This window comes from Daphnia pulicaria, chromosome 1, assembly GCF_021234035.1.
Source record: "Daphnia pulicaria isolate SC F1-1A chromosome 1, SC_F0-13Bv2, whole genome shotgun sequence".
Lineage (NCBI taxonomy): Eukaryota > Metazoa > Arthropoda > Branchiopoda > Diplostraca > Daphniidae > Daphnia > Daphnia pulicaria.
In genome coordinates, this window is record NC_060913.1 from 7,277,802 (window position 1) to 7,300,874 (window position 23,073).

At 44.7% G+C, this 23,073-nt stretch overlaps 3 protein-coding genes across 6 annotated transcripts; 1 reads left to right on the forward strand and 2 right to left on the reverse strand.

The window, feature by feature from the left end:
• Window positions 1-8: 8 nt before the first annotated feature.
• On the forward strand, window positions 9-1,833 carry LOC124320597. The gene is made up of 3 exons (XM_046783444.1): window positions 9-1,072; window positions 1,156-1,316; window positions 1,408-1,833. The coding sequence occupies exons 1-2, from the start codon at window positions 82-84 to the stop codon at window positions 1,284-1,286; spliced, it is 1,122 nt and encodes a 373-aa protein (XP_046639400.1). The 5' UTR covers window positions 9-81; the 3' UTR covers window positions 1,287-1,316; window positions 1,408-1,833.
• Window positions 1,834-7,094: 5,261 nt separating this feature from the next.
• On the reverse strand, window positions 7,095-10,382 carry LOC124320587. 2 transcript variants are annotated; one of them, XM_046783425.1, is made up of 7 exons: window positions 10,240-10,382; window positions 10,054-10,159; window positions 9,805-9,926; window positions 9,042-9,715; window positions 8,804-8,973; window positions 8,578-8,741; window positions 7,095-8,510 (listed from the first exon to the last, which is right to left on the reverse strand). In XM_046783425.1, the coding sequence occupies exons 4-7, from the start codon at window positions 9,193-9,195 to the stop codon at window positions 7,322-7,324; spliced, it is 1,677 nt and encodes a 558-aa protein (XP_046639381.1). In that variant the 5' UTR covers window positions 9,196-9,715; window positions 9,805-9,926; window positions 10,054-10,159; window positions 10,240-10,382; the 3' UTR covers window positions 7,095-7,321. The 2 variants fall into 2 exon arrangements, with proteins under 2 accessions (XP_046639381.1, XP_046639380.1); XM_046783424.1 differs by having other exon boundaries at window positions 9,042-9,726.
• A 1,026-nt stretch (window positions 10,383-11,408) lies between these two features.
• On the reverse strand, window positions 11,409-19,098 carry LOC124320582 (protein shank-like). 3 transcript variants are annotated; one of them, XM_046783416.1, is made up of 12 exons: window positions 18,642-19,098; window positions 16,373-16,498; window positions 15,634-15,814; window positions 14,542-14,858; window positions 13,880-14,141; window positions 13,422-13,772; window positions 13,125-13,328; window positions 12,732-13,026; window positions 12,457-12,661; window positions 12,182-12,383; window positions 11,965-12,097; window positions 11,409-11,896 (listed from the first exon to the last, which is right to left on the reverse strand). In XM_046783416.1, exons 1-11 carry the CDS (start codon window positions 18,918-18,920, stop codon window positions 11,976-11,978), a joined length of 2,544 nt encoding a protein of 847 aa, XP_046639372.1. In that variant the 5' UTR covers window positions 18,921-19,098; the 3' UTR covers window positions 11,409-11,896; window positions 11,965-11,975. The 3 variants fall into 3 exon arrangements, with proteins under 3 accessions (XP_046639372.1, XP_046639373.1, XP_046639371.1); XM_046783417.1 differs by having other exon boundaries at window positions 11,409-11,899; XM_046783415.1 differs by having other exon boundaries at window positions 11,409-11,902; window positions 18,642-19,097.
• Window positions 19,099-23,073: the final 3,975 nt, after the last annotated feature.

Genomic DNA, 23,073 nt, shown 5'->3' on the forward strand with positions numbered 1-23,073 from the left:
AACCAGAGTGAAGCGGAACCAACGAGTTGTACAAATGCTGGGAGCGGCGGCCTCAGCAGCAACAGCGTCGTCAACTGCAAGATGCGTGACGAACAACTGCGGGAATCGAGCGGGACGCTTCAAGTTGAAATTGCCGGTCCGTCCTCGTCCAGGGCGGCGTTGGTGGCAGCAGTCGACCCGGAAACGCTCATGCTCCTCCCACCGCCACCGCAACAACTGCAACCGCAGCGGATAGTGCCCGAGAGCCTGGAACGCATCGTCGAGCAACTAGTGCTGCAGAATGTGGAAATCCAACGGATCCTGCAGCGCAAGAAGCGGAGGGCGGCCGAGCGCCAACCGTCGGCCTCGTCGTCGTCGTCCTCGTCGCGCCCCTACGTCGTCTGCTCCGAGTCGACGACGCTGGACGAGGGCATCTACGACACGCTCCTCTCGCCCTCGGGACCCGGCAGCATGATGGAAGCGGTCGGAGGTGTTTTGTCGGACATTGACGGCGACTACGTCACGATCCGGGCCGAGGGCGGAGGAGGAGTGGGAGGTGGACACTTTAGCCGCTGCCATTTGCGCCACTCGCTGGGCAACAAGACGCCAGAAAGTATGGCCGATTCGTCTCAATTGGCCGGCCTTTCCAACGCCTTTTCCTGCCAGCAGCAGCTGCAAAAAGGCCACCCTCAGCCGCTCGCTGTCGTGTCCAGCACGTGGCCAGCAGGCCGTTCGAGTGGCCAAGAAATTGGAAGCCTCGATCGCCGAGAGTGGCGCCACCGCCGCCTCGCTGGCAACAGTCGGCGGCCGCATCCAGAAACTCTTGAACCACATTGGCTCGCCGGATCACTGGTCCAACTGGATCCGTTCCTTGTCGCCGCCGCAGCGGAGGACTTGGACCGACTTGCAGTCGGTCGAGCCGGATGCCAGCAGCACCAGCCGGAGTCGCTCGAGGAGGGAACCCATCGACTTGGACGTCGATCCCTTGAACATATCGACCAGCCCTTGCGTTCCTTCCGTCTGGCTCCAGATGCAGAGCGAACATCTGGCGGAGCCGTGCAAGAAATCCGGTTCACTCCCCCGCAGTTTCCAGGTTGGTGATGGACGATGGCTGCCCGTGCCCCTCAACAACTCAAATAATAACCAAACGTCAACCTCTTTTGTTTTGTTTTGTAGACTCCACCGGATGTCAAGTCCCGTTGGATGGATCGACCAGTCACCATCGCATCCGATCGTCCGGCTCCCATCGACCTTCAGACGGACGCCCTCGAGCTCTACATCCGCTCGCAGACAGAGCGGCCGTCTGATCAGACGGATCAGCATTCGACCACCGAAGGGTAAAACATTTGATCTCTTTGGATCCTCCCCGTTGAGACTTTTGGCATTTAAAAAAAATTAATTTCCGTTTCTCCTTTTTTTGCGGTTTAGGTTCGACGATAGTTTGACCGACATTCCCAGTACGCCTCGCGTCAGCACGGACAACATCCACGTCCATCCGGATTACAAAATCTACCGCAGGAGCGCCTCCCAAGTCGTCGCTGAAGACGGTCTTGTCTTCCGTGTCCTCTAAGCTCCGCTCGGGCTCTGAGCACTTTTGGGGGTCGCTCTTCAGTTTGAGCCACGACGACAGCGGCACGGCTTCCTCGTCGTCGGCCGGCCGGCAGCACAGCAAAGTCGTCCACTACCTGGCCAGCCGCTACGCCCATTTGCAGAGGCAGCGTCACAACAGCCTGCAGCACAACGGCAACAGTCCGGCCGCGGCCGCTCACAGCGCCGCCGTGGGCGCCCGCATCGCCAACTTGTCTGATTCGACCGATTACGTCATCCCCAAGTACAGCTGCTCACCCGCAACGCCTGTAAGTCGATCCACTCTTGCCCAGTTTTTTCAGATTTTGATTCATTCAATTTCCCGTCATCTTTTGGCATCCAATTGGAACAGAGTTGTTATTCGACGTCGCGCTCGGACCTGTCGTCTTCCAAGTCGACGGCCTCGCTGGCCTCGAAAACGACGTGGTACGGGACGCTGGAGTCTACGAGGGACGCGGCCATGCAGATGATGATGATGGACTCTGACGATTCCGACAGCGACCAAGAGGACGACGAGGATTCGGCGACGGGCATGGACGGCTTCTTTTACGAGCGAGCCTTTGAAGCCGTCGAGCAACTGCTGGACGGGGCCGCCGCCGACTGGTGCCGCGACAGCGCCATCTTTAGCGATCGGGACGAGACGGGCAGCGTGACGAGGTCGATTGTCGTCAAAACGAAACCGCCGCCAACTCCCGTTGCCTCCAAATCGCACCGAGGAGTCCACAATGGACAGCAGCAGCAGCACAGTCGTCATCGCGGGATAGCCATCCTGGATCGGATGCGATCGTTGGAGGAGAACGGCGGCAGCGTCCGTTCCGGCGGCAAGGAAGTGTCGGCCAGCGCTTCGCTGGAAAATCTAAAATCCATCAGCCAGCGTCGTATGGAGCTGAGTCAGGCCGTTTCGTCGGCTGCCAAGACGCCGGGCGACGAGAGCGAGACGAGCTCCCAGCATTCGACATCCACCGTCAACACGGTGGTGGAAGTGCATCCGGCCGGCGGTGGCTTCTCTGACGATCTCGTCGACTCGCATTCGCCCGTTCACCAGCGTCGAACTGGCACCGCCGCCATCATGGTCCGCTCTCAGCCGAGGAAAGGGCCCGACTCTCTTTCTCCGACGGCCTCTTCTTCATCGTCGTCGGCATCCGCCGTTCCCTTGCCCAAGGGTTGGGTGAAGCATATTATCGGGAAATTGCAAGGTGACGCGAAATAGCTTTGATTTTCTGGTTTCGTTTCTTCTTCTTAGTGGAAAAAAGGAGAGAAGAATGAAAATGACTAACTCGTTGCTTCCTTTAACTTGATAATAAGCCCCGTGCAATCCTCCACCAACAGTTTTTCTTCTTTTCCTTGAAAGCAAATTTTTTTTTTACTTCAGCGACGAACTCGTCGTCCTCCTCTGTCTTTGACTTGATGATCACCAAGTCGAATGCCCAGTGGAAAGACACACTGCGCAATTCCTTTGCAAATCGACACGTTAAAACGATTTCCCTTGCCAAAACGAAAGCAAAAAGAAAAACATGATTCCCTTTTTCGTTTGTTGTTTTTTTGAAATCTCGCCAGAGCACTTGTTCCCGCCTCGTCAAGAAGCGGAGGACATGTCGCAACAACGACAGACGAGCGCAAATTTACATATTAAAAAAAGAGTAACCCGCACAAAAATCAAAAATAGTAATAACAAATTACACTTGACGGGTATGTTTAGTAAAAGAAACCTCACCCCTTATCGATCAAACTAATTAACATTATTACACCGACTCGGTTATTTAACATTCTCGTTCCCCCACTTCCCCCCGATTTTTTTGTTTCAAACTTTCCGTACTCCCACACACATACACTTTGCTTTACGAATCGTTTCTTATTTGTATATAATACCCGACCTAGTCAGTTACAAGCAATACAAGTTTCTATCTATCTACACGGATGTTTCGCCTTTGTTGTTTGACAATTTCCAAAAGTTTATTTACAGCGTTAAGCGGATAATTCTCTTACGTAACACCTGCTTCAGAATTTCCCGTGTGGACACACGATGAAACGGAGCGGAAATAACAAGGGACATTTTCCGGGTCGCAGGAGACGGTAGGTAATGAAGGTATTAAAGCATATGATTCGACACACGAACTAGTTGTGGAAGATTTTGACTAGGCACTGTTAGGCGCTGTTCGATATCGCCGTTAGGCGGATCAAATTTTGATTTTTTTAAAAGCAAAACAAAATGTCATTTTCGGAATCTGGACTAATTCGCGATTACTGATTACGTGATTCAAGCACTTGAGTTTTACTGGGAAATCAAATTTATGTCCTTCCAATTATTACTTATTTACTAGACCTAGGATTCATGTTAGGAAACTAAAAATTAAGTAAGCCGCCAGGTGCCCAAATTGTGAGTTGCAAGAAAACTGTAACTACGCGGTCGCTGGGCACTCGCTATTAAGAGGAACTACGCAACCTTCCCCGTCAGTTGCAGACCCCCAAGATCTTCTGGCCGTTCCTTGAATCCCATCATGAAAAGTAAGTCCTCGACTATTATCAGATCACCAAAGAACCCACGGACTTTGGTAGAGACCGATTGCAGAGAGACATCATCAATGGCTTTTAGAGTTTATTACCGACATTATCGCATCTGACTTTGCTAGCACTTGGTACAATCTTCTGGTGTGGGAAAATAAAGGTAGCAAGCAGCCCATTTGGACATAATGCATGTTGATATAAGACTGTTGAGACCAATTTTAGAAATGAAAATACAAACAAAAAAAAGATATATAGAATTGTGTTATATTGTCCCACCTCCACCCACAATTCCACCACATTTTACAGTCACATACAAACATACATACATACACTTAGGTTCACCCGTTGGCTGCCACGCCATACAACCCGTAGGTTGCTCTCTACTACTCTACGCGCCACGTCTGAAGGATCCATGACCAAGTGGGACTTGCCATTGCTGACAAGTCCGTGCTGACAATTGCCTTTTGCCTAAAAGGCTTGCCATGCGGCAAATTTTGGGCTTGGCGACTCTCCGACCCCGCGGCTTGTAAACCACGAGACCGAACAGCGCGGCCCGTGCAGGGGAGAAAAAGGTGTGGCAGCCAAAGGGTTAACACAAACAAGCAAACATTACCAAAAAACAAATGATGATTCGCGCTGACAATTGGAGATACCGGCGACGTTTTGGTGTCCATCTTCTCGACGTCTCCTCTGCATTACCTGAATAAAGACAAAATAATTCTTATTAAGTGACATGCCAATAAAAGTTACATAATACATATAGGCACATTGATCTGGTTTTTAAGCTCAAAGATTTAAAGTTGCAATTTTTAAAACTTAAAAACAAGCTTGCAATATTAAGTACTACACACAGAACAAAGCTCACTTGCTAGTCTTAAAAAAACAATTCAGGAAGAATACCGGAAGTAACCACAGCGCCTCAACCATTGAGCTGTCGTCAAATTAAACCACATATTCGTGATCTCCATGAAATTTGGGGTCGATTAGATGTGATTTAAACGAAATCCAAAATTTGGCAAAAATCGAGAATTTTCCTGATGCATAGTTCAGGAAAATTTTCAAAACCGGAAGTACGAAAACGCACAAATAAAAACATGAACTTTACCACAAATTTTACGAGGATCACGAATATGTGGTTGTTTTGCTCCTCAAATGAATATTTACTGAACTACTGACTGAAATGAGCAAACCGGAAGTAGAAAAAAAAAAAAAAATATGAAAAATCTAACAAGTGAACTTTGTTGGGGGAATAGTTATCGTCAGTTATCACTAAATATTTCAACAAAATAACAGTCGATAAATGTTTAAAGAGATGTGCAAAGTAACTGAAACTGACTGTTTTGACAGCTGCAAATTTTCAAAAAGCCATCTAGCGTTAGAAAAAAGAAACGTCTAAGTAAAACTTCGTTGGCGCGTAAGAAGGGCCTGTTTTGGAAACTACACAGACAGAGTCTAACGCAACTAAAGACTATTGGTAGATAACCTATGAAAATAATTCAATTGATGGGTACCTGGGCATAATCCCGTGGTGAATGATGACAAGTGTGTCACAGCGGGAGGAAGCGAACACTGAAGTGATCCAACTCGTCAATGATGTACGGATATCGTTTTGCATCCAACTACGGATATCGTTTTGCTGATGAGTGACGAGTACAATGATGACATCTAGAAGTCTGGAAGTCGGGCAAAACCACCAACGCATTAGGTTGCTCCACAAAAAGAGTTTCTCCAGCTTTAACATCTCTGTTAGCTACAACGTAGCGCCCTTTTTCTTTCGAGTGGCTGTTTAGCGTAAGAATAAAATAGCAGCATACCATTACAAATTATACTCATTTGAAAAAACTGTGAAATTTTACCTGATATTCAAGGCAGAACTTGCTCCTTTAAAAGTAGAGTTTTCACCGCAATAAGGAAAAACCAGATCTTCTTTTTCTGATAATGCTTCCCTTGGACCATTCTCATTATCTTGGTTATCCAGCAACACAGACCTAATATCTGACTGGATTTTTCCTGTAGAGAATTAGAAAATATATTTTAAGAACTAAATTCTAAATGAAAAAATGAAAACCTTTCTCTGTCATTTGCAAGTGTTTCATGACAGACTCTAATTCTTCTATTGTTGTTTGTAAACAATCTTATTCTATGCCCAATCTTTTTAGCGATTTTATTTTTCTGATTAAAACTTAATTTAGGCAGCAAGTGACTAGGATAATTTGTTTTAATCGCCAACTTGATATCTTCGAGACAGTCTTAATATAACTCTAATTGGAATAGGGCGGCAGAACAATTAGCAAGGGCCAAACTTTTTTCAACTTCACTTTCCTCAGGGCAACTGAGAATGCTTTGGGTGTACGTTTCTATACATGATGAGTAATCCTTGAGAGAAAACTGTCTGTTTCCAACCTCGCGAAAATATTTAGTTGCTTCATCGGATTGCTCACGCTTTATCTGGTGATTCATCCATTTTATCAACACCCCTCTGCAATTTATACAAAAAGAAGCTGAGTGTTGTGTGACTTTTAAATCAATGCTTACCAATTTTAAGACATACCTCAATTCCTCATCCTGTAGAATTTCTTTAATTCTGTCGGCATTACTGTTTTTTATTTGATGAATTTTGTTGACTTTCCCTTGTTTTACGCCGGTTTTGGTAAAAGAATCTAACAGTTCTTGCCAGTTACTTAGTTCACGAGACATTTCTTTCTGAAATCAAAACAAACCGGCTCCAACGTCATCTAGCGAAAAAAATCTAATTACGAACGTTGTAACTTGTAAACTTGAAATCAGTAGCGGGAATACATTTTTAATATTTCAAACCTATTTATTTACGAAGTAGTAATTGACGAGTGCTGACTGAATTTTCCAATAAATCCAATAAGTTTTTTTCAGGAAACAAGAAATAGAAACTAGAATAAATTAAAAATGTGAATTAAGTTATTACCAATTTTTAACAGATTCACCGTGTCCCTTAACTAACGAAATGCATCGCAAATCACGAAATAATGAAAACTAATGAAAGCAACTACTGAAATCAAGATTACTATATTTCCAGGATGCGGAGTGAAGACTCGTTCCAGCCAAACATTAGTTCCATTCAAAAAAATAAAACAGTAGAAAAAAAACAAACTTACGAACAGAAACTATAGGGAATAAAATAAAAATGAGTACACAAAATCGTTATTGATCAATTTTAAAATTCCATAACATCGTCATCGTCTTCCACACCTTCACTTTCTTCATCACTTTCATTCTAATTCTGGTCTTCATCACTGTCTTCTTCTACCTCTATATCTTCATCATCTTCATCATCATCATCCGAATCCAGCATATCATGTATAAAACCAGCTAGAAAAAAATTCAAAAATTGAAATCCTTCTTCAGAATCGTTATCAGAATCGCTGTGTTCAACGCAACTAAGAGGAACTTTGGGATCCACAGATAATTCCCAATTATTCTTCGCAGCTTTCCTGACCCAAGATGAAATGTGTTTAATCAAAATCTGTCCACAACCACGAATGTCGAGACTCTTGAGAGAATTGCCTTCTTCCATGAGGACGTCAATACCTTTACTTGAAACCGTCTTGCAATCAAATATATCTAAAGACTCTAAGTTTCGGAACGAGTGGTAATTAGCAGCTTTCAGCAGAACGTCATCAGTGAGAATGCAGCAACCACTTAAGAAAATAGACTTGAGCGAAGAGGATGAAAGAAGTGCCAACACAACTTCACTGTCGATGAATCCTTTTCTAAGAAAAAACTGCAACTGTTCAAGCTTCTTCAATTCGAGTCGTCCCCCATCGATCGGTTCGCCTTCACGAGATTTTTGACTTTCTTCAGTCCATGCCATCGAGTAACTGCTATTACAACCGAGGGTTAGGGATTTCAAGTTGGGACAATACTCGGTAACAGCACGAATTTTAACGGTAGAGGTGAAATAGAAAAGTCCCAACGACTTCAAAGATTTTCCAAAAGACTTAAGAAGGGGGACAATGCCACCATCAAATGTGTTATGGTCAGAAGCACAAAAATGAATGGCACTAATATTTTTTAGAGATAATAGGGCATAAAGCTCAATGTCAGTCAATTCTTCTGCCATTCTTACATCTATAGTCGTAATAGACGGGCATATGGACACAGCAAGAGCCAGACTACCAGCTTTATATGACGAATGGATGGCGAGTGTCGACAAGGATAGTTTGGGCGTTTCAAGTTTTTCATCCATGGCAGCCTGAGCCATATCGGCCAAAACGTCAACTAATAATGGGTGACGAAGTATAGTTAGGGCAGGTAAATTTAGAATGGCCAACTGGAGACCCTTAGTTGTCAGGGGCTCGAAGTTACTAAAAACATCCAATTTATGAATGGATTTGCACTTTCCACTGACACACAGCTGTTGAATTCCATAGTCTGAAACTGAGCTGTGTTTAGCATGCAGCACTCTAAAAATATATCAATGTTTTTTTGTTTGTAGTAAACTGACATTATAAATAAAACAAAGAGACCAACCTCAAATCTTTACAATATAGGCCAAGTAACTGCAAGCAAGAGTCTCCTTTCTTAGAATATGAAATATCCACAACTTGTAAATTGGAAAATTTGGGAATGAAACTCTCATATTTATCATTGTCTATGAAGTATTGCTCATGACAAAGCCACAAATTTTTCAGATCCTAAAGTGTGTCAGTAAGTAAAATGTTCATGCCATTAAATATGTTTAAATTTTGAAGCATACTGGGCTTATGATGGTGGCAAGACGGAGAAGGCCAGACACCTCATCTTTATCACACGTTGAACGGAAATCCAAAGTCCATAATTGTGGAGTGATGAGAAGCTCGATAAATTTGGTTTCAAGCAATTTTTTTTTCTTAAGAAGCAGAATGATTTCCTCTATGATAACAGAAGCTAAAAGAATTGACAATAGAAAAATGCATATGAAGTTACGACATCATTATGTAATTCAAGTTACTTACGTAAATCATAGAAAGGATTAGTGCTTTTTTTGATGAACTCTATGTCCTCCACTCCATTCAACTTAGGCGATTTCTTAGCCCATTCATCCATGTGGTCTGTAACATTGTCTAAACACAACTGGAACAGACTCTCAACACTTTTTACTTGTGGCATGTTTGCATCGACAATATTAACGGATATTCAAAGGAAATGTGATTACAATTATAAGGAAAGGTCTGACACTAGTAATTCTGTTATTTCCTTTTCTTAAGTAGCATAGACATGACCTGCTATGGCTACTGCACAAAGCAAAAGGATTAAAGAATTGTTGGGTCGTGAAACGGTGCCAAACTGCTAAATAATCACTCTGGAAATAGCGGGAAATAGGAATCGAATTCGATGACATCAGACGGTGCATGAGTTGATTGATAATTTGATATGAGCATTTTGAGCAATTCATTTAAAAACAAATACTAATCTTGCTCGCCGGGAAAAAGCTTTCATAGGCATTTATAAAATGAAAATATCAATAAAATCAATTATTGATTACTTTCTAACATCTAAGAATAGCAAAAGCATAGATATGCAATATGCATAGATAAATAGCATAGTTTTGCGTTAAATCTGTAACGGCGTGTCGACTAATTTGAGTTTCTTGACAATCTGAGTCGACTTGTCCAAATCGAAATCCAGCCTAAATCCAGACTATGCCAAAGCAAGAAACAAATCACAATATAAATTACTTTGAAGACAAATTTAAATCAAACATTTAGGGAATTGTACCTGAACTTGAGAGACGGACTGAATGGCCAGCAGACCTTTGCCTTGAGGTGTCAGTGGATTCCAAAACAAAGATGTACAGTGCATTATGCTCTGGCGTGTATTTGAGCTGTCTGTTACGGGCCCTGAAAAAAAAAAAAAAAAAAAAAAGAATAAGAAATTGCTAACCAACGTGGGAAATGAATTTTGGTCAGCTATGAAAGACATTTCATGCAAGATTTGATCAATCTGGGCTGAACCAAACCGATTTACCTGTGAAAACGTTTCTGAGCCTTGGCTACTGACTGGATAGCAAAAGCTTTTCTCATCCATTTCTTGGACGTGTGGATCATTGAATTTGTCTTGTCCGCTTTGCGCCCTAATAATTTTTCAATAATTCAATTTAATTGCCCTAATAATTCTCAACTCGTCAACGTGTTTTCGGAATCGTTCGCTCACCGTCGGACGTCGTTTGGTGTTCAGACGACGACGGCGCCCCCGCCTCCCGCCAATGACCGTTGATCTTCTTGACCGGTTTGTGGTTCTCCAGGATCGTAGCGTCGTCCCGCTCCGAAGAGTTGGTGCTGGTCGAAAGCGAACTCAACGTCATCGATATGGTGCTGACCGAATCCTGTTCGACGGCCATATCAGACTGTTGAGACTGCAATCTGTCTTCCATGTCCGGCTCTCCGTTTTCGACCGGCGGCGGCAGTTGAATTAATGAAACGGCGTGGCGAGTCAGCGTTCCGGTTCGGCGGTCGTTTTTAGTGTGTCCGTATTGCGACTCCTCCGACTGGCTGCTGCTGCCGTTGACCGGCACGAAAGTGACGTAGGCGTCTTCGCAATAGGGATCTTGAACAAGTTGATCGCTGAGCTCTTCAGGAAACGATTGAGAGTTCTTCAACAAAGACTTGGCCTTAAGAATGTCGGCGCAAAAGCTCTGCGACTTGGGCAAACTTGCTCGATTGCCTTCCGACTTTCGCCCTTCGACTTCGACCCGTTGTGGCTGCCTGGGCGGATTCGTTTGTTTGATTTCAATCGGCTGAGATTGCGGTTTGATTTCAATCAGGAGCTTCGTACGAGGAGGTTCGTTGTCGGCCACCGTGCTGTGGGCAACCATCATCCGCGATGCTTTGCCTGCTGCCAGACCATTCTGGGCAGCTTCTTCTTCGCTGTCATAGTCCGGATCGGGTATAAGCGGAGTAGAATTGACAGTCACGCTGACGCGCGGCTCTTCGTTTTTCGCCGATTTGACCTGGACATTGGGACGGGAACTGCGTGGCGGTAAACTCTTGGATCGTGAAGCTGCCGAAGATGGAGGTGATCCAGTCATGGAAGACTAGACGTTCGTCATTTTCTTGGATGCGGTCGGGCGGAGTGTCATGACGCCGACGTTTTTCATATCTTCCGGCAGGGCGTAGAGCTTGGCATTGTCACTGGGTTGGAAGCTGGACATGACTGGAGTCGAAGGACGGTCGCCACCGGCCGCAGCGACGGCGGCATATTCGCTGTGAGCTTTGGTAACGTCAACTCGGACAACCTGAGACGGTGGAGGTGGAGGTGGCGGCGGATGATTTGGCGGAGGAGCCGTACAATGCGGACTGCCTGCTCTTTTTGGAAGAGTATTGCAATTGCCGGTCGAGTAAATCGGACGGCACGGCTTAACGGCGCGGTAGTCGCGATTCCCCAACAAATTCAATTGATCGGCGATCGGAGTAGTTGCGTCTTCTCCGTCGTCATCGCCATCCTCCTCCTCTTCTTCCGTCTCATCTCCATCGTCGTCGTCTTCCGACTGCTGGTAGGAATCCTCAATGTTCTGCCAAGAGCCGTGATAACGGACGCCGGAATGGCGTGGCCCTCCCGGTTTGGAGGCAGCATTTCCAGGAGCCCAGGAGCGACGCGAATTGCGTTGATTGTGAGCCTGCAGCTCCATGCCGTAGACGTTCTCCTGGCTCTGACTCTTTCGCCCATCTTCCGCCGATGGAACATCCGGTGGAATTTCGACTTTTGCTGTCCAAGAAGAAGTCATCACTTCGCCATTTTGCTGCTGTTCCCAACACAATTCCGGTGTGCTGTGGAATTCCTTGTGTAGTTTCAACAGCTCTGCCGACGTCTTCTGCTTCTGGACAAACCCAAATGCAATTATTTCATCATTTCAGTGTAATAAAAGAAGAAAAGCTTTACTCTCATGCGCTTCATTTCAGCCACACTGGCGTAAACACGGGGTGACCGGTTGTTCTCCGCTGGTGGCGCTGGAGGGCGCTGGGGACACTTAGCGTCGTCCGGGGATCTCGTTTCGGTGGTTGTGGGGGCCGCCCTGCAAACGAGAAGAAAATCGATAAAGACGTCGTCGTCCAAGAGACTTGCAATTTCCGATTACAAAGTAGTGGCAGTACGTTACCGGGTAACTTTCGAGGAAGTGTTGAATACTGTCGACTACTGTTGGGGACTGTTAAAGAATATTCGCTGACTGATTGGCTGACTGATTGGTTGACAGGTTGGACGGTGGCGGAGCAGATAGTCAGCTGAACCAAATTACCCGAACGACGGATACAATCGACCACAGTCTCGTGCGAAGCCTTGGCCAGATCTTCTCCATTGATCTGATGTAAAAAAAAAAAAAGGAAAAAAATAAAAATAAATTCGAACTCGATGGAGCAATTCAAAGAAACTCACAGCCAGAATGAAATCGCCAGGCTGAAGTCCGGCTTGGTCGGCTACACTGCCAGCTTCACAGACACTATCCAAATACTGTAAAGCCGGAACTCGATTCTGAATAGGGTTGAAATCCTTCATGCCCGTCATTGTCTTTGCACCGCGCAGCACGAAACCAAATCCTCTCTGGCCCTTATGCAGGATGACAGTCCGCGGTTCGCTGCACCTAAAACCAAACAAGTCGTCAGTTTTACTTTTAAGTTTGACTGGTATAAAACTTATCAACCGATACTTACAGAGACTTCATCCGTGGAGTCGTTCCGTAATTTTGTGCAGTCATTTCTCGGCGACCGGCAGCTCTGGCTTCCATGGTCTTTCCCAGTTGCAAAACGGGAACCGACACAGGCAGGGTCATGCCCATATTTGGCACACCAGTAGCTTTGGAGATGACAGCCGGGCTGGGATGATGTCGAGCCGCTGCGATAGCGGCCGGATTGCGCAACCTAACTTCTTGCACGCAACTGGGAGGAAAATAGCCACTGTCTCCCCTTAACCAGCCCTCCAACAGCCCACAGTCTGTTAATCCCGTCACTAAATAATGATGATATTTAAAAAATTGGTTCGTCATTGTCGAGTTTCTCGAATTTCCAGCCCATTGAACTGCTACTAATAAGCAGGTAGTACGTTACCTTCAATAATATCCCCCGGTTGCAAGTTGAGATGGTTGGCTTCCTTGCAACTGTACGCCTCCGTGCAGATGACTGTCATGCCTGGTAGGACCAGCGAGTGCTCAGACGGGGTATTTGCATCGTAGCTTCCGCCGCTTCCACTGTTGGACGTGCCAACGCCCGAGCTATCACTGACAATGTCGCATCGGTCCACGCTGATTTTGTCTGCACGAGGTCATAGGAAAAACGAGAGAGAGAGATTTGAGTCATGCAAAGATAAATAATCAAAACAATAAGGCCCAGCAGGCCGGTCATTACCAGTCAAACTGCTTCCATTATCTTCGCTTTCAGCCGTACAAGAAGAGGAGCTGCCCGTATCGCTGCGCACAGACACGGTGCTCATGCACATGGGATTCGATTCCAGCCAGCGGTCAGTGCTGGAAGGCGATGGAGAGGGCTGCTGCTGCTGGCGGCGATTCATTGACCTGCTAGTCAGCGAGCTGTACACCAACGTCGGGCTGGGCGTGCTGCTCGATCCGGTCGTCGACGACGAAGCGATGGAAGACGCGTCCAGCATCATGGCATTCGACGACATCGAATGCCTCATCGACAGTAGTACGCCAGACTTTCGCCGACGGGGATTGAACGATGGAGTTTCCTTGAATGCCACTACAGTCAGTCGTAAACAAGAGCAAAACATTTTTTTTAAAGTTAAGTATGACGTTTTTTACGAGCGGAAAGTGTCGGACGGGTTTATATTGCCGATGACGACTTACCGACATCCTCGCCTCTAAACCGATGGATAAGAGCGGCTAACTCCAGGTTGCCGGCAATTACCGCCACCTGGTAGGGTGTCTGATTGGCGTAGTTAAGGGCTTCGCGATCGGCCCCCCGAAAGAGCAGCAGTCGTGCGCACGCTTCCTGATTGTCCACAGCACAGACGTGGAGGGGCGTGTTGCCCGACGCATTCTTGGCGTTCATGTCGGCTCCGTAAAACAGCAGGTTCTCCAAATGCTGGACAAGTCCATTACGGCAGGCCTGAAATTCAAAAAAGAATGTTGAGATTCTCCTTTTGGTTGAGAGTTGAGTTATTACGGCGCATTCCGTGAAATTCCTCGTTTCGTCATTTTCCGGATAACTAACCAGAAACGAACCCCATTAAAAATGTACGACTATCTTTATTACAAATGGCGTTTTGTCGCAATCACAAGTTGATGCATGTGAACATGCCAGTTCTACACCTGCTTTTTGATTGTGAGAAAGTTTGCAACTGCTCAGCCAAGTCTGCAATTCCACAACTACTTTCAAGAATGTGAGAGCACATAAATATCACATGAAACCTTAATGCAATGGTATGTGGTGGAAAATGTCAATAATTGTCATGCTGCCACCCATTCAGAGCTCGAGGATGTTACAGACGTAATATGCAAAGACAAACCTGGTGGACTTCATGCCATCCCTGAGCATCTTGCACACCGTGGATGGAGTAATCATGAAGGAGTGCCTGGCATAACATTGGAGAGGCTTTGGCTGACACTGCGGTCCACAGAGGAGTCAGACCTTTGGCATCACGAACATTGGAGGCCCCCAGGTCCAGAAGGGTTCTCACAGCTTCTATGCTGCTCTTCTCAGAGGCCCTGTGCAAGGCGGTCGATCCGCATCTCGTTCGGTAATCGATCAATGCACCGCCACCAACCAGGGCCAGAAGTAGTGGCACGGGGCGAGATGAAACTGCAGCCAACGTCAGTGGGGTCTCTGTACACGATAATCATTGAATAAGTATGACGAAAATAAAAATAGATTTGATGCAAATTGTGACGAGACTGTCAAATGGAAATCGTCAGTCGAGAAAAACCCAGGGCATGTCACTCAAAACAGGTTTTTACCAGGAAAAATGTGGGCGTTTGAAATTTCTGCCTAAACGTCAGGGGGAAAATATGACTGATCGCAGCGCCATCAACGGCCAAATAACTCTTGGCCATTTCACAACCCAGGAATGCATAATTTTATTACATTTTATAATATACATCTCTCTTGCTGTGCACACACTCTCCAAGGAATAGATCGACACATTATTTTTTTTTTCAATTCACGTGAGGATTTCCAAATGGCCTACCAGCTCTCCCATTCATTCTTCCCAGAAATTCGATTTTCTACGCCATTTTATTCAGTTCGACAGGTATAGAAAAAAGAAAGAAAAGAAAATAGTTATAAATAAATATCCCCTTAACGACAGAACCAATTTCTAGTCCACGAAAAGCAACGGGGGGAATGTCAAATGCGCGTTCTTTTTGAACACACACAATTCGTAATAGGATCACGAGGGAATAGAGAAGAAGACATGGCCCCCAAAGAGTCACGGGACTTATAAAATCCCGTGTACTACCAACCACACAACAATTTTTCTCCTCCCAATTCGTTGCTCCAACGCCATCGGATGGAAAAAAGTGAATGACAGTTCAATGGGAAATGTTCTACCTCATCCGAATGATATACCGAGAAAAACAGAAGAGGAATAAGACAAACTTACCGCCCGTCTCCTGACAGTGAATGTTGGGATCCAGCCCTTTGGCACACATTTTGGTAATCTTCTCCGTTTGGCCGCTGGTCACGTAGTCGAAGAAGCGACGCAAGTTGACGCGTGTGTGCAGCGAACGCAGCTGCTTCTCGTCCAGATGCAGCATCTTGTACACACGCCTCTTGTACTTCAACTGTACATCGAAATAATGTTTTTTTTTTTTGTTATTTTAAGTTGATCTTCTTTGATGTGATTATTATCAAGTTGAGATGGTGAAAGAGAGAACCGTTACAAGTGCGTCCAGCGAACGCGTTTCTTAATGACTAACATTAAGGGTGTATGTACTAGGTATCCATTATTAACAACTGTTTCTCTCGCTCGCTCGTATACACTGTCCGGTTTTTTCTCGAAAACTCATTAGACGTTTTTGAACCGTCTGCTGCTGCTGTGATTCGGGAGAAAAGAAGACGATCCCTGGCCGTTAGGAGTCAACCGTCTAATCACGGCAACGGCGCAATAAATTTTGGAAAATGGTTCAGCATTTTTCTCTTTTTCGATCGTAATGATCGTCATAAACTAAAAAAAAAACAACAAAATGAGCGCTCAGCTCATTAACGGGGCTGATGTCATTCTCGTTTTCCGCGAACGTTTTTACTGCCCAGCAGCAGCAGCGAGAGGATCTCGCTGGACGGACAAGTAGTATACCTAACCGCACTTAATGCATTTCGCCTATTAATGAATGTTTATCTACCTCAAGGTAGCCGCCAGGTCCGTTAAAAGGATAATCCGACAGGGGGCGTTCTTCGTCGAGAAATTTGCCGGCCCGGCCGTTTGACGGCGGATAAAACAGTCCATAGTTGAAACTTTCCTTCAGCTCCTTTAAAAAAATTAAAATTAAAAATAAAATCTAAATTTATTTAAAAAAAAAAAATAAGATAAGTGGAAAACATTCAAAGAAAAATAAAAAAAAAAGTTGATTCGTGTGGATGTGGGTTGTTGTTGCATGGGTGATTTTTTTGTTTCCAAAAAAAGATCTACCTACGGTAACAACAACAACAACAACAACAACAAGTGAGCCATCAAAATCCCACACGCGGATCCACAAGAGAGATCCGCCGGCACAATGCTCTCGCCGCATTCTTCGATCAAACAAGGACGAAACAAGGAAGAAGAAGACGAAGAAGAAATATTTGGAAGTTGTACACAAGTATGTATATAAAGCTTCGTCATGGATTACGGGAAAAGGTTCACGTCGAGCGCACACGTAACACAAGCGTGCTGCCCTTGCGCCACAGTATTACATCATGCGGTGAACAAGCTCATTATTCTGATTTCATTTTTCATTTTCTGGTTGGAAAATGAAAATAAACAAAATTCTCCGCTTCGTCGATTTCGTGTCCATTTTTCTTTTCCTGTTTTTTTTTCTCGGGAAAAAAATAAAAGAGGCGCGGCCGCCTGGGCACGACAATAAATTGGCAACTCGGGGAGGATCTCATTTCATTAGCATCCGCATCGATAAATCCTAGCGCAGTACGTAAGAGAGTTGGATTGCAATCAGGACGAGAGAAGAGAGTATGAGATCATAGCCAATGCTGAGGTAACAAATAAACAACATGCAACCGACCACCTTGGCTAAATACAATATGGCGGGATGCCGTGCATTTCTCATTATAATGCAAGACTGGGGCGGTGTCATGGCAACAGCGTGTGTGTAGCGTGATTCGATTTCATCGTGAACAATAAAGACAGAAGAAGAAAAACAATCAAAGTTGGAAAAAAACAAAAATAAAAATAACAAAGTTAGTAGAACACCTCTTACCCGATACCAAGAGGCCACCTGTTAGTTTGTTAACATTTTTTGAGAGGAGGTATATAGGGACCGGGAGTGTTTTTTTTTTAATAATCCCGGTAGCACACAACAACGGACAGACATCACCAGCAGGTCGAAGACGAAAAAATTTCAAACAACCAACAAAAACATAAAAACAAAAAATTGAAAAAAAAACACATATTATTAATAATAAGAAAAAGAATATCAGTATATACTATACACACGAGTAATAATATTCAAATAGATGGGCTGATAAGAAGTAAAAAGAAAAAAGTCTATATGGCCGAAAAGATAATAAACGGTTATAATAATAATAGACGAAGAGCCAAAAATGGTTGGAAATGAAACCGGGAATTTGGTTCAGACCGAAAATCATCGACGCATATTGCCTTTTGCTGTGCAACAATTTGTGTGAACCTTTCTAGAAGATTCCGTGACCTTCTTTCTTCTTCTTCTTGTTCCATCTGCTGGCCATCTCCCCCCGTAGAGCATTAAAACAAAAAAAAAAGGCTATCGTGAGTCGGAGTGAGCTGCTGGAGAGCTGCGTGAATCGGGTGAGAGAGAAAAGCTAGCGCTTCTTTTTTTGGCTTTAGCTCTTTCTCAGCGGGGTTTATTGTTTCAATAAACGAGTCCCGTCTCGCTCGATTTCCAGGGCGAGCTAATTAAAGAAATTGATGGGCGGCACATCGTCGTAGACTCTCCCTCCATTTCCCCCTGGTATCGCGTTATATCACACAGGGATCCCCCCCCCCTCCTCACCCATAAACCAAACCAGCCAGACACAACAAACAAACAACAAAGCTGATGATATTAACGGCCCCCGTGCGAAAGTAAGAAAAAAACACACAAATAGCCAATTGGATTGGACAATAACTGCCCGGCGACGCAAATGAAACAATAAGAAAACTAAAACACTAAATAATTGACGACACATATAGTATAACATCCTGGTTTGAAATGGGTCGAATGAAAAATCATAAAAAAAAAAAACCGACGTCACAATTTGACGGGCGTCAAAGAAAAGTGACGAAACCTGGTGGCCGCCAACCAGTTCAAACGAGTCAACTGGACGAAATGAGCCCAAAAGTTTCTAACACACAACTGAGTAAGTAGTGAGAGATGTCGACAAACAAGTCATTTGTGATGGGGGCTAATTAATAGTTATAGCCAAAGTTGGCTGGGCACTCACTTTAGGCAGGCTGGCCAAACATTGCTGTTTGACATTCCAGACGAGCTCTTCGCGATGAAAGTGGATCACCTTCTGGACATTGAGTTCCGGCACGTAAATGCGGACGGACATGGTTGTCGCATTGACAGCAGGATCGTGTTGCAGCTGCTGATGATGCGGAATTATTTCAGAGCCAGCGGCCGATTCGCCTCCGGCCGCGATGCCGCCGCCGCTGCTGCTGCCCAGCACCATCAACGACACGGCCGATTTGATGCTGCTATTCTCCTCCATCATCATCATTCTCCGAATTTTTCTATTGGCGATGATTGTTGCTCGTCTTCTTCTTCTTCTTCGATTTCCACCAGAGTCGTGCGGGGTTGTTTGGGCAGCCTGGACTTCACTGGACGGTGGCGGCGACAGCTCTCTCCGGATTCATTTCACTTATTGTTTGCCTGGAGAACGAGAAGAAGAGAGAAAATGTCAAGACATGCCGTATGCCGAGTGCGGGCCCTCATCCGTAAGTGTACAACGACAACTTGGCTCAAAAAATGGGAGCTGTCAGGTCGGCGCGCAAGCGCATCAAATAAGAATTATTTCTATTTTTTCACTTTTTTCTTTTTACTTCTTCTCCCCCCTATAAATAAACACATTTTTCGTTGCGGGGCCCCTTTTTGGCCTTTCCTCCCCCCTCTCTTGAGTGGTGTGGACTTGTGCGCGGAGGGGAGAGAAATCGGTTTGAATGAGTCAGAGCGCCGAACAGCACGAGTTCTTCCTCAGCGCGAGCCATCCAGTAGTAGCCGCTCGCTCTGATCAATGCGGAAGCGGAAAAAGGGATCAAGACAAATAATATCAGGCGCGCGGACCCACCCTTGTATGCTATATATAGAGAAATATGAAAAAATTTTCTGTTTGTGTGTGTGTGGACAGCAGAGAGGCTATCGACCTTCCCCTCTACGCTGAAAACTCGCCAAAAATGTTTCGTTATTATTTTATTTTTTATTTTGTTTGGTTGTAACCAACGCGGTGACCTTGCCAGGTCATCGACTTTTCCTTCCAGATGTCGACGGAACGAACTGTCATGGGTTAAACAACTTCATTCTAATAGTTTTTCTGGGAAAAGACAAGAAATTTTGATTTGAATTTTGATTTTTTCGCGCGAAAAAAATCAAAATGATGCGGAAGTTAACGATCCCATTACATCCAATTTTCGAATATAAAAAGGGGGAGATGTAAGAGATCTAATGTTTTGTGCTCTTGTAATGATTTTCTATTCATTTTCCAGTAGAGAGAAAAACGATAGCTATAGGAGATTGCCATCGTGTGCATTGAGTCTAGAGCATTATTCATTGAGCACCGCATCACTTGATATGACCGCCCTAGCGGGAGGTCTCTTATTTGCCCGTTCGCTGGACATTTTTATTTTTTTTTTCCGGGTAGCAGATGGGCACTGGAGATAAAACACATTACAGGCCTACGCACATACGTATATACGGCCGGTTCGTATTATATGGGCAACATAATAATATATCCCCAGGACTGCGCTGCGCTTTTCTTCTATCCTTATTGTTGGGAATTGGTCTCGTCACGTTCGCCCAGCGATCAAATCAACATTATCGTCACCCTCTAAACAACGTGCTGTATAGTACATGTAGAGAGAGAGAGGCCTATCTATCAGCTCGATTGAATTGTTTCCGACATGTTCCTTATAACCCCATTCGAGATACAAAATTCCTGAAAAATTATTTTTATTTTTTTCCCTCCGCGATTTAACCGGGTATAAATCTTATTTTTTTACTCCGCGTGTGTGAATGTGGATTTAGACGAGCGTAGCGCTATAATTTTTCCCTGGGCTGCGTCCCCATCGATTCCCAATAACTGTGGGAATTGGGTTAACTGTTGGAAAAAAAAAGCTGAACTTGCGAATTTCTTTTTCTTTTTTGGGCGAATTTTTCTCACATGTTTAGGTGGGTGCTGGCCGGCCATAAAGCCATCAACGGACGACAGAGTTGAGTGGAATAGCTAGGCGAAAAGAGGTAGTATACACATTTTTGAGCCAGCGTTCCCAGCATCTCTGGCCTACGGGGTCAATGGGTATTGGTCGAAACTCGAATCGGACTCTAGATGGACCTACATCAAAATGGGTCGTTAACTTTAACCGTCCAGTACTTAAAAATGGGACCCAGTCTAAGTGCATAGTACTTGGACGTCTTGGCTATCAGCTTGGGAAGATGAAATAAAAGTAATTCACATACGCGGAAAGGGTCAGGATTTTTGAAAAAGGTCGTCAAACAGAAGTTGCAAATGTCGCCAATTCGTTCCGCACCGCCGGATCGCTACTTTCCACTTTTAAAATCTTATTTTCCCATTCGCAAACGATTTTAGAGTGTAATGTCATTTTCAAAAATGTTTTTCTTACCCGCCAAATTCAAAGATATTCGAAGAAAAATTGAAACACTCGAGAGATAGACACTAGACACGCCAAAACTTAAAAAAAATGATGATAAGAGCCGGTGCAAGTGAGGAAGTTGGCGATCCTCAATGGCTTCCGTTTGAGCCTTCGTCCGGGTTGCAACTGACGACCTCATCCGGCGACCCTCCTCGGCCTTTCCCTTCCCCCCTTTTTTTTCTCCCTCTTCTCTTGCGAGGAAATACTTTTTTCTTTTATTATTTATTTTTTCGCGAAAACATCCCCCATAACGTATAAGGACCTCCCCTTTTTTCGGGGAAACTCTTTTCTCGTGCCCGCATTCTTTTTAAAAATAGATTGCGCAGCATCGAAATCTCATCAAAATCCCGCCAACTTTGAAAATAGTCAAATAATTCGAAAATGTCTAGTATTTGATTTTCTAGTAACGAAAAGATTTTTACGACTGTTCGAACAACTTCCCCCCTTTTTAAAAAGAGTAAAAAAAACGGAATTTTTCTATTCTTTAACGAAATAGTTTAGTGGTCGTCGTCGCCTGTATGTACCTTTTTATGCATCAGTTTTTGAGCTAAAAAATGTTCTTGTACATCTTACCTCACACCTGGTCGTGTCCCTACAAGTTACAATTTCTAGACTTTTTCTTGTGTATCGGCTCGTCGTAACACGTCGCACAACTCTTCCGTCCATTGTTGTCCGAGAAATATAAGAAAAGGCCAACATTTTTTGTCCTCCTTCTTTTCTTATTGTTCGACATATATATTTTTGTCTGCCGACGGTTGACGGTTGACTTTTCTTATTGTCCAAGAAAAACTGCTGCCGGTTCCTTTTCAACCCACTGGCCTTTTTTTTATTTTATTTTCTCAAAAAATATCGCACCGGATATTCCACACGAGAGAAACGTTACATAGTTTTCCTTCTTTTGTCAATGAACGTGTTATTATTACACGACACACGTGTCTACCCTCGATTCGGCGGTTGAATAGCCAGCCAAAGTAATTCAATCGCCGAGTCGATTTGCCCAAATGAATTACCGGTCGGTCTAATCGTGAAAAATCCAAAAAAATAAACGTCCAAGTCCTGTTTTCCCTGGCTCCCGCTATCTCTCTCCTTCTCTCGTGCTCCACGTGCGGCCATTATTGTTATTGTTCGACCGAAAAACTGGTCATAGATTTAGTAATATATCTATACATAGAAAAAAGAAGAAGAGAGGCCAACTAGATCTGTCGGACAAGAGAGAAAAGGAAAAGGAACGATATCTTTGACCAAGAGGATCAGTTGTGAGGGGGGAAAAAGAATAAGAGAGACCTATGGTCAGTAAAGCATTTAGATCTCTCTCTCTATATATATGTGTATGGCCTTGTCTGGGCTCTGTAATATTTTTGCCGTCGGAGGGAGGAAACGGGGAGGAGGTGGTAGAGAGAGGAGGGCACACATATAGACATGTAGATATTTATATAGGAGGATATATGATTACATTTTCTTTATATGATTTCTCTCTTTCTGTTTGCTTGCCTGGACGTTGGGAGGAGGGAGGGAGGGAGGGAGGAGGAGGATTGGTGGGAGCTTATCATTCGATACGTCAGTGGGCTGTGAATCACCACCCTCTCGCACCACCCTCTCTTGCTCATGGCAGTCCCTCGCTGGCTTCTGTTGCTCCTAGACCGATGTATATTTTCTTTTGTGTCACTTTTTTTTTCTTTTCTCTTTTTGCTCTCCCCGTTCCGTTCGGGATAGGAGAGGGAGGAGTGGGAGGGTGAAAAAGCGACGCCAGACGAGAGAGAGGGAATAATATAAAGCGTCGCTGGGGTTACTACTACTAGAGCGGCCATCGTTGGACGCCATTTTTATTTGCCCGACCAATAATCGTCCCTATAGATGCGTGTGAGTGCACTCTCTCTCTCTCTCTCCCCCATCCAACACCACCCCCGCCTATTTTTTGGTGGGAGTAGGAGGGAGAGAGGGAGGGGGGGTAACGGGGGTATGTATTATTTTTTTTTTCCTACTTTTTATTTCTCTATTCTTCTTCCT

Coding starts and splice junctions, on each gene's coding strand:
- LOC124320597 (XM_046783444.1), top strand. CDS start 82: ATGCGTGACGAACAACTGCGGGAATCGAGCGGGACGCTTCAAGTTGAA. Junction 1,073..1,155: donor CACTCCCCCGCAGTTTCCAG/GTTGGTGATGGA, acceptor TTTGTTTTGTAG/ACTCCACCGGATGTCAAGTC.
- LOC124320582 (XM_046783416.1), bottom strand. CDS start 18,920: ATGATGATGATGGAGGAGAATAGCAGCATCAAATCGGCCGTGTCGTTG. Junction 14,859..15,633: donor TCACTGTCAGGAGACGGGCG/GTAAGTTTGTCT, acceptor TATCGTGTACAG/AGACCCCACTGACGTTGGCT. Junction 12,662..12,731: donor ACTCCACGGATGAAGTCTCT/GTAAGTATCGGT, acceptor GTTTGGTTTTAG/GTGCAGCGAACCGCGGACTG.
- LOC124320587 (XM_046783425.1), bottom strand. CDS start 9,195: ATGCCACAAGTAAAAAGTGTTGAGAGTCTGTTCCAGTTGTGTTTAGAC. Junction 8,742..8,803: donor TTGCCACCATCATAAGCCCA/GTATGCTTCAAA, acceptor GACACACTTTAG/GATCTGAAAAATTTGTGGCT. Junction 8,511..8,577: donor CTATATTGTAAAGATTTGAG/GTTGGTCTCTTT, acceptor ATATATTTTTAG/AGTGCTGCATGCTAAACACA.